Source organism: Pipistrellus hanaki (genome assembly GCF_964339955.1).
Source record: "Pipistrellus hanaki genome assembly, chromosome: 18".
Classification (NCBI taxonomy): Eukaryota; Metazoa; Chordata; class Mammalia; order Chiroptera; family Vespertilionidae; genus Pipistrellus; species Pipistrellus hanaki.
In genome coordinates, this window is record NC_140520.1 from 33,835,682 (window position 1) to 33,850,495 (window position 14,814).

The 14,814-nt window shown below is 46.6% G+C and overlaps 1 protein-coding gene across 1 annotated transcript in view; it reads left to right on the forward strand.

The window, feature by feature from the left end:
• Nucleotides 1–14,079, forward strand: part of SLAMF1 (signaling lymphocytic activation molecule family member 1) — a 39,657-nt gene extending 25,578 nt beyond the window's left edge. The window contains exons 5-7 of the mRNA XM_084865920.1: nt 3,699–3,772; nt 8,822–8,914; nt 11,066–14,079. Coding sequence (XP_084722046.1) covers nt 3,699–3,772; nt 8,822–8,914; nt 11,066–11,116 — 218 coding nt within the window. The 3' untranslated portion in view covers nt 11,117–14,079. The remainder of the gene's footprint in view (nt 1–3,698; nt 3,773–8,821; nt 8,915–11,065) is intronic.
• The last annotated feature ends 735 nt before the right edge of the window (nt 14,080–14,814 follow it).

Below are 14,814 nucleotides of genomic sequence, written 5' to 3' on the forward strand. Positions count from 1 at the left end.
GGAAAGTGTGCAATTTGTGAGATTGCTTAATGCCAAACTAAATAACATAGAAAGTCACCCATGGTAGACTAACACCATGAAGGCCCAATGATTTCCTTGCATTTCCTTTCTCCTGCCTTCTCCTCCAACAGTCCTATGATTCAGTGTCTCGGGGCAGTGTGCTCCCCTCCACCACACTTTCCTCATCCACCCACACGAGGGCCCCAAGACCCGTCTGGCCTCCTCATGGTGAGGAGAGAACATATCTTTATGCCATCAAGCTGACAGCTGAGCTCATTCGCCCGTAGATCTATCTTGCCCACATGTAGCCTTTTCGGAAAAAAACCCTTACCTCAGCACTCTGGTGTTGGTTTTGCTTATATAAGAAAATCTAGATCACCACACAGCCACCTACTTTGTCTCATTTCCTCCATCTAAGAGTTCGCTGGGGAAAGGGTGGGGGGAGGGGTGATTCAGATAGAACCCATGAGGACAGACTATGAGCATGAGGCCGGGTGACCACACTTGGCTTGGATGATAAGGAAACAGTGAGATACCATGGTTGAGAAAAACAAATTAACACACCCACGTTAACCTTGTTAGTGAAGGTGCTGGGAGTCTCACCCACATTTTTTCCTCACTACATCCTACTCCTCATATAGTTGTGCTCTGAAGGGACTAGTATGCTTCATCCCACAACAATTTCCTACCGCCATCCCCAACACACACATCCGTCCTCCTAGCCAGTCACTATGTACTCCTTGTCAGTCAGGAACACAAAAACCCTGCCTCAAACCTGTGGGAAAACCTGTTCTTAATACCTGTCCCCTCCAGAGACTCTGCTCAAGACATCCTGTTGGCAGTTTCTAATGCTGCCGTCTGCAGAATGCAGCTGGACGCTGAAGGTTTCCCAATGGACTCTGGCAACTTCATATCCAGAATACATTGATTGAGAACATGGGCTTTGATGTTAGACAAACTTACATTCAAATGCAGACAGACCAAGCCACTGACCAAGCAAATGATTTACCCTCCCCTCTGGAAAATGAGAATAATATTATGTACTTCATGTTATTGTCGTGGGAATGCATGAGTTCATACACAGAAATCATAGGATACAGTGGCTTCTATGGATAGTTGTCAGAGATATAGATGAGAGAGAGAGAGAGAGAGAGAGAGAGAGAGAGAGAGAGAGAGAGAGAGAGACATAGCGCTTAATGTAGTGAGTTAAAACATCAATATTGAAGTCTATGGCCAGCAGAGGGCACCACAGGAAGCATTTGGGAGCAGTACCTTGTTTTAAAGATTTAAAGTACTTGAAGTCACGGTAGCTTTCTGCTTCAGTGAGAGCTGAAAAGGACATTAGACAGTCTACATCTTCATTGTAAAGACATGGTCACAGAAGAGACCCAGTTAGCTGACATGTTTTGTTCAATGCCACGCAGCTGATGAGGGCTAGAATGGAGATGCCGTAATCCTAAGGCCTTTTTCATGAGACCCAAAGGCTTCACTGACTTTGAGCAGAATCAAGCTGGCTCCTGGAAACTTGTTCTTACACTGGGAACAAAGTAGGAGACTGAATGATCTTGGTCCAGTGGTCTTTTTGAGAAACAGCGTTCAACCTTACTTCTTCCATCTGACCATTTAGGACTGTCCCCCACAGCTCTAAATTTCAGCCTGAGCTTAGCTGTAAGACTGAAAGTCCTTAACACTGGGGTCTGTTTTCTATTTGTTCTCCTACAGCACCTAGGACAGTGCTAGGCGGGCACTTCTAGCTTTGCAAACACTCATAGATTTGAACTGAAAGGACATATTAGAACTGGCTTGCACCTCTTCTGTTACTGCCTCTGATCACCTCAACCCCTATCCTCCATTCTGCATACATGTGCATGCAAACACACACACACACACACACACACACACACACACACACACACACACATGGTCCTTAGCCACTATCAACCATGACCAAAAAAGTGAAGCTGGAGCCACCAAGCACTCCATGCCCAGGCCCACACAAGAAAATCACACATTGACATTCCTTCAATTCTTTGAGCTTCTCCAGTTGGCTTCCCATCATTTCCTCCCCAAGGATCACACCCTCTCTCTCTTTCAAAGAAAAGTATACCTTTCCTAAGTGGAGTTCCCTCAGAGACATGCTCCTAGATCTTTAAGACAATAAATTAGTTGGTGTCAAATGAGAGTACCCTAAAAATTAAGTGTACCCTAAAGATTTTGTGTCCTTTCCCCTGAGTCAGGTCTCCATAGCCTCTGCCAAATAGGCCTCCACATGTTAGTGTGTTACTTTCCTCCATCCCTCTCACTGCTACATGAGGCATGCAAAGTCTGCCATGAAACATTAGAAAAAACGAGGTAGGTGGGAAATACCCTCAACACATTGTATGTGAAAAGGTTAAGAAAAGGGTGTATGGAATGACCCTATTTGCATACAAAATGTCTATATAAATACAGCAAATGTCTAGGACTGCACTGTCCTAGGTAGTCACTAGCCACATGTTGCTTTTTAAATTTAAATTAATTAGAATAAAATTGAACTTATAATTCAGGGCCTGGTTTGCATTAATCACAGTTCAAATGCTTAATAGCCACAAGTGGTTTGTGGCTACTGTATTAGACTGCAGACATGAAACATTTTCACCATTACAGGAAATTCTATTGCACAGAGCTGGTCCTGAAGGATATAAATGTAACTGTTAAAAGCGATTATTTCTGAGAATGAAATTGCACAGCTTAATGGGGTAGAGGGATATAATTTTTATTCTGTACCATTTGAAAAATATATTTTTATTGCTTTCAGAGAGGAAAGGAGAAGGAGAGAGAGAGCGATAAGAACATCAATGATGAGAGAGAATCATTGACCAGTTGCCTCCCGCATGCCCCCTACTGGGGATCGACCCTGCACCCCGGGCATGTGCCCTGACTGGAATCCAACTGTGACCTCCTGGTTTATAGGTCGACATTCAACCACTGAGCCACGCTGGCAGGCTTGCTCTATACAATTTTTTATTTTTGTAACGAGAGTGGATTATTTCTATAATTTTAAAAAGTTGTGAAATTGGTAAAAAATTAAAATGTTTTGGAACATTACTTTCCAGAAACCCTAGGCTCTGAGCAAAATTTCCTCTTGGTGGGCAATAGAATGGCATTATAACTTTATTTGCTAAGTAATCTCAGGTGGCCTATCCTTCTTAGAGTCCCTCCCCTTCACATACACATCAAGTCCCACCGAAATAGGGAGGCAACAGAGCTGTGAGTGAAGCAGAAGGTTATGAGCTGAGAAATACACACAAAAAAGAAGGCATACATAACTCACCCTGCCCTTTAAAAACTTAGCATCCTAATAAAAAACCAGATACACACATCAAAAAATAAAGATTAAAATAATTTATGACACTTACCGTGAATTGGGAATTTACTATTTGCCAACCCCTACTCTAAACCCTTCACAAGTCATGGCGCATGTTATCATCACAACAGCCCTGTGAGGGGTTTCATTTCACAGACAGGGAAATCGGCCCAGGGAGTTCAAGTAACTAACCTAATGCCAAATGACAGGTGTGCAGGGGGTTGGGGAGGGTGGGGGACTCAGTGCTTTGTTCTGTGGTGCTCTTAGGGAAGTTGGTACCCAATGGGGGGCGGGAGGGGGAGGTTCATACTGGGGACCAAAGGGAGATAACTCTATGGTCTCTTTTCTCCAGGTCACACAGACCATTACAAGCCAACAGTGGAAGCAAAGAACCTTACCATCTATGCCCAAGTCCAGAAATCAGGTGTAAGTCCTACACTTTCTTTTTCTGGGGTGTTTCCTATGGCTTCCTGCCAGTTGGCCATGCATTTCTGACGTTCCCGGTTCTCCATGGGTTCTGAAACAGGGGAAGTTAAGGGAGCAGAAGTCAAGAGCAAGAGCGCTCTGAAAGGATATTAGCTTCAGTGTCAGATGGGACTATTTGTTAGCGAAATAACAGAAAATACCGGGTAATCTTCTGGTCATCTGTTTCTTCACAGGGGGAAAAAAAAAAAAGGAAGTTAGAAAGACATGACGTGTGACTCCTTCCAGCTCACACGCATTCTAGGAGTCTACCATTCCAGGCTAGGAAACTCTCTCCTCCTCTAGGGAAAAAGGTGCAGGCGTGAGGAGAGTGGAAAAGGTTTAGGAAAGCAATTGTGTGACAGGTTGGTCTGGTCCATGTTTAGAAGTTTGCAAAGTGCCAAAGTGCCAAGGAAGGGAGATCTTGAGGATTCTGGCTGGACGGTGGTGAAGAGATGGAAGATGATACATAGACTGAAAATAAAAGAAAGCAAAACTGTGATTGTTGGACTGAGACAGCAGAGAGGGATAAAGAAATTAGAATTATGATGATGCTTAGATGTCAAGAGGGGGATTAGAGGGATTATGATTAGCTATTATGATACTGTAGTTTTTCAGACATGAAAACAGTTCTAGGTGATAGGCCAGTATCTGGCCATTCAGAGTTTAACAGAAAGCAAATTCTGGAGTAAGGGATATAAAGGCAATGAGATATTTGATTAGTATGTTGGGAAATTGCATCAGATGACAATAAATGCATTTCTGATAACCAGAGATGAACTTTTAGACAAAACTCTTATTTCTGCTGTCCTCTAGTGGCTGGGAGGGTTTATTACACAAGCCATGACAACCACTGAGAACCATCTTCCATCTACCTAATCTATCTTCTACCTAATAAAAGAATAACTTGCTAATTGACTGTATCTTTGCGACACCCACCAGCCAATCAGGAGATGGTATTCAAATTAACCCAACAAAGATGGCAGGTTAATTTGCATACACGGGCACCAAGCGGACAGGGATGGGGCAGGACACTTGCATTGTCACCATGGCGACGATGTAGGTGTTTCACACCACCCCAGCTACTCCGGGCCTCTGGGCAGCATGGGAAGGCAAAAAGGTGGCTCTGGGCCAGAGCAGAAAGGTGGCTCTGGACTGGAGTGAAAAGGCGGCTTCTGCCAGATGCAGGGATCCTCAAACTTTTTAAAGTGGGGGCCAGAGTGGGTTATTTCCACTGTGAGGCTTCTATAAAAATGGCACTATGAACACTCAAACATATGTCCTTCTCTTGGTAAACATGTGCACATATTTTTGTATAGTATATACCTAGAAGTAGGATTGCTGAATCATAGAGTATGCATATCTTCAAATTTACTAGATAAGGCCAAACTTTTTTTTTCAAAGTGGGTATAACAACTTACTTTTCTATCAGATACATTGAGCAGATGTTAAGAGGGAGGTCAAAGGGATTATGATTAGCTATTATGATACTACTGGGGGGAGGAGGGTGTTGTCCCTCGGCCTGGTCTGCGGGAATAGAGCCAAAATCAGCTCTCAGAATCCCCCGAGGGGTCCTGGATTGCTAGAGGGCACAGGCCAGGCCAAGAGACCCTACCAGTACATAATCAGGGTCGGGAGGGGGGCTCCAGGGTGTTCTTATTTTTAATGGCTATTTAATACCTTTAGAAAGGCTATAATAACAGAAAATTCTTTACCAAATAAATGTCTGCTGTCTGCTAGGGACTCTTATAGGTCTTATCAGGGCTAGCACCTTGCACAATCCCAGAGGATAGCATTCATAAAGAATGAGGGTATAACTGAAACTGGTTTGGCTCAACGGATAGAGCATTGGCTTGGGGACTGAAGGGTCCCGGGTTCGATTCCGGTCAAGGGCATGTACCTTGGTTGCGGGCATATTCCCAGTAGGGGCTGTGCAAAAGGCAGCTGGTTGATGTTTCTCTTTCATCGATGTTTCTAGCTCTCTATCTCTCTCCCTTTCTCTCTGTACAAAATCAATAAAATATATATATATTTAAAAAAATAAAAATAAAAAAAATAAAAGAAGAATGAGGGTATAATGCACCTGCAGTTCCTTGTAAATCATGCTTCCTGGAGTTGTGCCCTAACTGAAGGCTTCAAGATACAAAAAGGTACTAAGTTATTACATCCATGTTTAAAAGAATTTCCTAAGCCTAGATAAAAATCCTGACGTGAAATCTAACAACCTGATAACCATATTGTGTTGAAGTGACAAAACGATGTGTTTCCTATACTTTTTCCTTCTTTCTAAACTTTTTAATGAGATGTAAAAGCAAGTCACATGCCTTCTCCTTCATGCCTCTAAGCCAGGCTATAGGAACGCCCCCAGGCAGTCAGACGGGCCAGGATTGCTTCTGTAGATGGTTTTATATCCTTCTTGTGCGTCTCATTATTGCAAGTAATTCTTCCTTAAATTCAAAACTTCTCCAAATTGTATGGGATCCTGAAAGTCATCTATTGGAACCAAGAAATTACTGCTTGAATTACTTTCTATAGCATTACTTTCAAAGTGTTGGCTATCTTCTTTTTACTAAAATATAGTCTCAGACCAAGCATTAGCAGCAGCACCTGGGACCTTGTTAGAAATGCAGAATCCCAGGCCCTGCCCCAAACCTTCTGAAATAGAACCAGCCTCCTAAGAAAATCCCTAAGTAGCCCTAGCCAGTATGGCTCAGTGGATAGAGTGTCTGGCTGGGGACTGCCGGGTCCCAGGTTCAATTCTGGTCAAAAGCACATGCACCGAAACCGGTTTGGCTCAGTGGATAGAGCGTTGTCCTGCGGACTGAAAGGTCCCAGGTTCGATTCTGGTCAAGGGCATGTACCTTGGTTGCGGGCACATCCCAGTAGGGGGTGTTCAAGAGGCAGCTGATCAATGTTTCTCTCTCATCGATGTTTCTAACTCTCTATCCCCCTCTTTCTTCCTCTCTGTAAAAAATCAATAAAATATATTTTTTTAAAGGGAGGGAGGGGCACATGCCCAGGTTGCGGGCTCGATCCCCAGTAGAGGGCGTGCAGGAGGCAGCCATCAATTATTCTCTCTCATCACTGATATTTCTATCTCTCTCTCCCTCTCCCTTCCTCTCTGAAATCATTAAAATAAATAAATAAATAAATAAATAAATAAATAAATAAATCCCCAGGTAAATCATAGGTACATTGAAGTATGAGAAGTCTTGAGCCACCCAGGCATTCTCAGTAATGAGGGACTCACTGCCTCCCATTGCAATTCATCCCACACGTGAGCACCTTTTATTTTAGAAAAATCTTTATTACATTACACAAAAGATTTCCCTAAAATTCCAACCTGGGTTTATTTTTTTTTAAAATATATTTTTTATTGATTTTGTACAGAGAGGAAGGGAGAGAGATAGAGAGTTAGAAACATCAATGAGAGAGAGTCATCGATCAGCTGCCTCTTGCACACCCCCTTACTGGGGATATGCCCGCAACCAAGGTACATGCCCTTGACCGGAATCGAACCCGGGACCTTTCAGTCCCCAAGCCGATGCTCTATCCATTGAGCCAAACCGGTTTCGGCCCAACCTGGGTTTAAACCTGAAGGACTCTACATTACAAACCCAATTTCTCTTCTACATGGCAACTCAGCAAAATACATGAAGAGAAAGATCATGTTCCACCTGGAAGCTTTTCTCCTTCAAGTAAACCTCTTCCAATTCCTAGGGTGGGACAGAGCCTCGGTGACAAGAGTCTAAGTCCTCTCCCATGAGAAACCATGAGCTTCTGTTTCAAGTCTTCCTCTGTATCAGGAAAAGTGGAGAGAAGCATCACTCTACACCAGAGTGCCCCACATCCTTGCTAAAAGGATGGCTTTCCTGGCATAAAATACGTCATCTCCATCTTACAGGGTTGTGGTCACAAAGTACCCCCACCCTGACTTCATCCTGGTATTGTAGATTGTGATTCATCCAAAGTGACACCAGCGTGATTTTGTGGGGAATGCAAAGAAATATAGCTGATTTCTCAAGGAACTGATCGTCTATTTGGAGAAACAATGTTTAAATAGGAGTGTGTTAAATTCAGCCTGCAGTTAAGTGCCATTGTGTGTGGATTAGATTTTAAATAACCAAGGCTCAGTGGCTGGAGCATCGGCCTGTGCACTGCCCATTCCGGTCAAGGGCATGTACCTTGGTTGCGGGCACATCCCCAGCAGGGAGTGTGCAGGAGACAGCTGATTGATGTTCCTCTCTCATCAATGTTTCTGACTCTTTATTCCTCTCCCTTCCTCTCTGTAAAAAAAAAAACAATAAAATATATTTTTAAATAAATAACTGAGGCATTTAGGTCAAGGAGAGGTCAGTATAAGTTGGGCGACCAGAGGAGAAGGGTCTGGTGGAAGGAGCATGCACTTCACAAGTGCTGGGTGGGACTCTTGGCTTCAGTGCTTCTTGCATTGTTAACCTGTAAACTGTGAGTGACAACAGTATTTAGCACACAGTGATTGTGAGGCAAATAGAAAGACGTGTGAAGAACTTTGTAAACTTTAACACGCATGTGGGTGGTTATTACGGGAAACAGAAGTAAGGAGAAGCCGGGTTGGAGTGTGGGGATGGCATGAAGTCCGCATGTGGGGGATGATATGAGCCAGGCTCAATCAAGTACCAGGAGAAGGCCTTCCCCTCAGGGGTCCCAGGAAGGGCCACGGACTTTGGTTCACTGTCAGGAAGGCCTCTCACACATCCGGGCAGCACAAATGACAAGTTAGGCGGACGCATGAGGTTGTGAACGCTAAGGTGTCACTGTGGGGTCCAAGCAAAGCCCCAAGAATTGAGTTCCAGGGAATTTGGGAGAGAATTTCCACCTGGGAAGGAGGCTGGACCAAATCATTCTAAGGAGTTTTCTAACTCAACGCTTTCTGATTCTCTGCATCTCAGTGGGGAATCACTCAAGGTAATTCCACGGATGAGAAATAACTTTGCCTTCCGCTAACTTCCTGTTTTATCTGCTTCTCACTAGTCTGTTCAGAAGAAACCGGATCCCCTGCCGGCCCAGGACCCCTGCACCACCATCTACGTGGCAGCCGCAGAGCCTGCCCCGGAGCCCGCTCAGGTGAGGCATCTCTGCAGAGAGGGAAGCGGAGGGGCGGGAAGGGTGGGGCGCCAGCAGAGCTGAAAGGAAACAGAGGCCCTGCAAGAAAGTAGCAAGGAGCCCTAACCGGTTTGGCTCAGTGGATAGAGCGTCGGTCTGTGGACTGAAAGGTCCCAGGTTCAATTCCGGACAAGGTCAAGGGCATGTACCTTGGTTGCGGGCACATCCCCAGTGGGGGTGTGCAGGAGGCATCTGATCAATGTTTCTCTCTCATCAATGTTTCTAACTCTCTGTCCCTCTTCCTTTCTCTCTGTAAAAAAATCAATAAAATACTTAAAGAAAAAAAGAAAAAGAAGAAGAAGAAGGTAGCCAGGAGCAGTGGCGGCCTTGGTTGTGGGGCTTCCGGGAACCCCTCACGGCTGCTCACGGGGGTCACAGCTTCCTCTGCTCACTGGTGTTTCTCAGAATCCGCTGGTATCTTTGTTAAAAATGAAGATTCCAGGACTTTTCCACCCAGGATGCAGTTCGATCAGAATGCCTATGGCAAGCAACCGGCAGCAACACACCAAAAGCAGCATCCCCCGGGGATCCAGACGCACCTTTAAGTTTGGGGATTGCTCCCTTGCCAGTTTGGCTCAGTGGGTAGAGTGTCGGCCTGTGGACTGAAGGGTCTCAGGTTCGATTCTGGCCAAGGGCACTCGCCTGGGTTGCAGGCTTGATCCCCAGTGGGGGGCATGCAGGAGGCAGCTGATCAATAATTCTCTCTCATCGTCAATGTTTCTATCTCTCTCTACCTCTTCTTTTCTCTCTGAAATCATAAAGAAATATATTTTTTATTAAAAAAAAAAAAAAAAAGTTTGGGTATTGCAGTCTGAGTCCAGGAGTTCTCACATCCAACTGTGTAACGGAATCATTTGTAAAATGCCTGTGTCTAGGCTCCATCCGGCCCTATTTAATCAGAATATTTAGGGGCTGAGCGCTGCTTGGGTCTGAAGCCTGGAAGAGCATGTGATGGGCAGCCCAGAATGGGCCTTACCCATTCCACCCCATAGCAGAATCAGCCTTGGATTCATCCCACTTGACAGCACGCAGTTTTCTAACTCTGAATGTATTCCTGTCCTTTTACTAAATGGACAGGAATACATTCTGGGCCGGAATCTCGGCTCTGGCTGAGCTCTCTTAAAGCATTTTAGGGGGCGGGTGAGGATTAAAAGGCCACAGAAAGCCCTACATTTACCCCTGTTCCTCGAAGCTCTCACTGTACACATGCTCTGACTTTAAAATCTTTTACAAAATCATCTAAATCTATAATGAAGTTTTCTGGGGAAAGAAAAACAGTGTATTTCATAGAAAAACCTCCTGACTTTTCCCACTTTTGTCTCTTTCTTTCTCAGACGCTTGAACCTCCTCTCTGCAAAAGGTCTTTGCCCCAAAGCCTCACCTCCTCTCCCTCTGTCTCTCCCGCCTGAACCACTAACCCTTTGTAAAGCTCCGGAATTTGGGGATTCTCTTAGCTTCTCCAAACTGTGCCCCATGAGAGCCAAACAAATGGTTTTCCTTATACACTGAGTGGCCAGACTATTATGATCTCTGAACGCATAACAATCTGGCCACTCAGTGTGTGTGTGTGTGTGTGTGTGTGTGTGTGTGTGTGTGAATTAGAGGCCCGGTGCATGAATTCGTGCATGGGGGGGAGGAGGGGGTCCAGCCAGCCTGACCAAGGGGAGAGGACATGGGCAATTGGCTGGCCTGCCTGCTGGTCGAACTCCCGGTTGAGGGGACAATTTGCATATTAGCCTTTTATTATATAGGATATACACCGAGTGGCCAGATTATTATGCGCTCAGAGAGCATCATCATCTGGCCACTCCGTGTGTGTCAGAAGAAGGGAAGAGAGTGAGGAGGAGAGGATGCCAGGTTCCGGTCCATCTGGTCACAGGTCTCCCCGTCTCCTGACTCCTGAGGGCGGGCATCCGCGTGGAAGGAGCCATAGTCCACCTTGCGGACACGACAGGCAGCTGGGGCTGACTTTGACAGACAGGCCCTGAGCACGTGTCTATGCTGCAAGTTTTCTGAGGCCCCTCCCTTCTCCTAAGCCGTGCTGTGTCTATTCATTCCTGTGAAGCTAGAGCCCGTCCCCCCACTCACAGACGCCCTCTGTTTTGCCCCCAGAAACCAAGCTCCATCACGGTCTATGCCAGCGTGACACTCCCAGAGAGCTGACACCACAGCCCCGGGGTAGGGACTGGCGGAAGGAGCTCGGAGGAGCCAAAAGAAACACGGAACTTGGCCCCAGGTCTCAAGTTCTCCCGATACTCTACAGACCGGCACTCCTGGGATCACCTGCCTGGGGATGTCGCCTCCACACCCACCAGCGACAGGAACAAGAAAGGGAAGTTTCCCACCCACTCAGCCTCCTCTGCGGGGCACAGGCCCGGGACAGCTTTCCGTCTCCCTGGTGCAGCAGACAGAATGGACGATGCAAACCCACGAGTCTAGACCTTCGGCGTCTTGCTCTTCGCCGGGAGTGGATAAGGAAAGCCACAGGCAGGAAGCCAGCGCGTAGAGCTCCTAGCTCAGGCAGCTGGCCACCACCGGAGCCTGGAACCCTTGCCACTCTGGCTGCCTGTGCTTGGTTCTGGGAGCTGCTGCGGGTCACCACGCAGGCCTGATCGAGGCCCGGTGCCTCAGGCTCTCTCTCTCTCTGGATGGGTCATAAAGGATGAGATCCTTATTATCTGTAAAACACTGTGACAGAAGAAGCTAGAGAGTCAATAAACTGAAAACATGGCTTTGGGGTCTCCGAGCTTTGAATCATGGAATGAAAGTCACCTAAGATTCTTAAAAGTATAGTCTTAAGAGTGTGCAGATGGTGCTCAGATTTAAAGAAAAGTGGCAAGAATTTGGTGATGCTGTTACAGAGGAATCTGCGATCATCAGAACTTATTTTAGGGTGATTTTTCACTTCCCCAAAATATTTTAAATTCTAGTTCTCTCTTTGCTCTGTTGAGCAACAAACCTGGAGCTTCAAAGACTCGTCAGCCTTATTCTGACCTCATCCTACATGCGCGGCCTCCCATGGCCAGGGTCTCCAGCAGGACCTTCCTAACCCCTGGCGCCGAATCTCTCCGGAAGTAGAAAATTAACATATTTTAGCCCCACAGTTTCAAGGAATGGAATGCTTAATAAACTGCAGGCTGCAGACAGAGAGAGCTTTTCATAAAGTCCCGTTTTCTTCCTATTCTCTTGCTTTCAGACAGACAGTCCTTCCCCAATGGAAGCTCTTCCTCTTTCTGACATGTACTTGTCTGACACTAAGAAAGCTCCAGCTGTCTTCCAACCCTGGAGCGAGGATCACCAACTTCCCAGCCCAGAACTCTGAGGTCCTATCACCTGGGACCTCCTCTGTTCAGTCCATTCATACTTTAGTTCTGTTGCGTGATGTAGCCATTTGATAATAGTTGTTCTTAGCTGTAATCAGCAGAAATGGGTCTAGGTTTTGTTTTAAAATATTTTTATTAATGTCAGAGAGGAACGGAGAGGGAGAGAGAGAGAGAGAGATAGAAACATCAATGATGAGAGGGAATTCCTGATTGGTTGCCTTCCAGGCATGTGTGCTTAACCGGAATCAAACCCAGGACCCTTCAGTCCACAGGCCGACGCTCTACCCACTGAGCCAAACCAGCTAGGGCTGGATTTTATTTATTTATTTGTTTATTTATTTATTTATTTATTTATGTAGAAAAGGATTCTACTGAAAAGATATTGCCAGGTGGGGGTCTGTAAAACCATGCTTTGAAAATGAGCAGGAAACAGGAAGACATAGGCTGTGGCGAGCATACTCAGCCCCAGGGCGCCTTATGTGCCATGCCAGCTCAGCCAGGTTCAATGACCCTGGGGGGAGGGCGTGTGAAGGATTGAGAAAAGACAGACAAGAGAATGAAAGCTGGGTCTGGGTGGGACACTGCTTCTCTGATGGAGAGATAGCACCTAGGACTACCAGCCATGTCTTTATCTTATAGCTGTCAGGGGTCCTCAAACTTTTTAAAGTGGGGGCCAGATCACGGTCCCTCTGAGAGCTGGAGGGCCGGACTATATGAACTACTAATTCCTACTGTAACACCTCGGCTGCGCTCACTGCCCGAAAAACCTGGCGGGCCGGATCAGACTCCTCTGCGGGCCGCATGTGGCCCGTGGGCCGTAGTTTGAAGACCCCATAGCAGATGCCACCAGGCAAAGTGAGGACGTGGTCAAGATGTTTACAACATTCTCGTGGGTTTCAATCCCACTCAACTACATGCACCTGAACTCTATCATGGGCCACGTGTTCGGACCACAGGTTCAAGCTTACAACTACAGCTGTTGGCTATAATTGGGCTGGGACTTGCATGTGGTCATGAGAGGACTGTGCCCTCTCATCAGTCCGAGGCTTGAACCTGTGCAAACACTGTAGCCACTCCCCACAATCACAACCTCAGCTCAGGGATGGCAACGCTGAGCACCAGTTGCTCTGCCATTATCCTCCAGCACTCGATCTGGGCTCCTCCACCCTCTCCCTCCCTCCTACCTCCCCTGGATTGGAAACTCATTCTGCTGTTGGCACTGTCTGAACCAAGGTGCCTGCTCCAGGGTCCTTAGTCATCTCTCCACCTCTATTTTCTAACCCAGAGTCTGAGACTGAGTGGCCCGTCATAGGCCACTCACCCATGTTCTCTCCAGGGAGGCTGGGATTTCAATATCTGCCATTTTCTCCTGGCATGGTGGCAGGGGGGCTCTGCCTCTTATAAGCCAGCAAATTCCCCAAACATAAGCAGTGGAATTCATTGCTGGGCAGGGAATAAATGAGAAAAAAATGTCCACTGTGTCTCCTTTGTCTCACCTTGGGCTGTCTGAGCACTCTCTCCTTTACCACTCAGCTGCCCCCAGCAGCTCAGTTTTCAGCACTTGGGTTTTCCTGTGGCTGAATCCCACACACTGGAAGGGCAGGCGCAAAGGGGGACAGAAGGGGCTGATCCTCAAAGTTTCCTGCCTCAGGTCAAGACCTCCCTGGGGAGGCTGGCGGTGTCTTGGAGTCTTTTGTGCCATCCTTCACATGACCTCCGTGTGCGAGCTGGAGCATTCCTTTGCCTTGGGCTAAAAAAAAAAAAAGAAAAAAAAAAAAAAAAAAGTAAAACTGATACTTTAGAGTAGGGGTGTCGAACTCAATCAGAGAAGGGGCCAAAATCTAAAATCCAGCCTAAATCGCGGGCCGAATGGTTTACTGAACAGTCATAAACTGACAATATCATAAACTGACAGCGGAGTGCAGTGATGACAGCGCGGTGCGGGCCACATTTGCAAGGCCTGGCGGGCTGGATTTGGCCCGCGGGCCTTGTGTTTGACACACGTGCTTTAGAGTCTGACTTCCCCATGATTCTTCTCTAATGTCGTTTTCTGAATGAGCACATCTGAATTCTGGAGAACTCAGGAGGAAAAGACTCATTTTCCGTCTTAAGGGACTGCTGTTCTGCAGTATGACCGGGCATGCTCTCAAGCCTCTTTAGGACACTTTCTCTCATTAGACCATCGGATGTGATTGGTAAAGCGTGCGAACGCTGACTGAGAAGCCACCATGACAGTCAGTGACTTCTCTTCCTGCAGTTTCTATGTCTACCTCCGGGAAACGAAGAAAACACAGACAGTTCGTCAAGAAACCTGTGTCTTGTGATACTGACAGGATTCGTGGCATAGTGGGATGGCAACACATGCTTTGTGGGCTGTGTCTCTGTAGCTGTAGCTGTGTAGTACCGAAGGCGGCTGCTTTGATTGGAGGAGCTGTGAGACGGTCCCTTTCCTAGGGGAGGTGCCCTCCCCACCAAAGTCAGGAGCCCCCTTCCACACGGAGAAGATAACTGTGTGGGAAGGATTGTTTCATGTTTTGT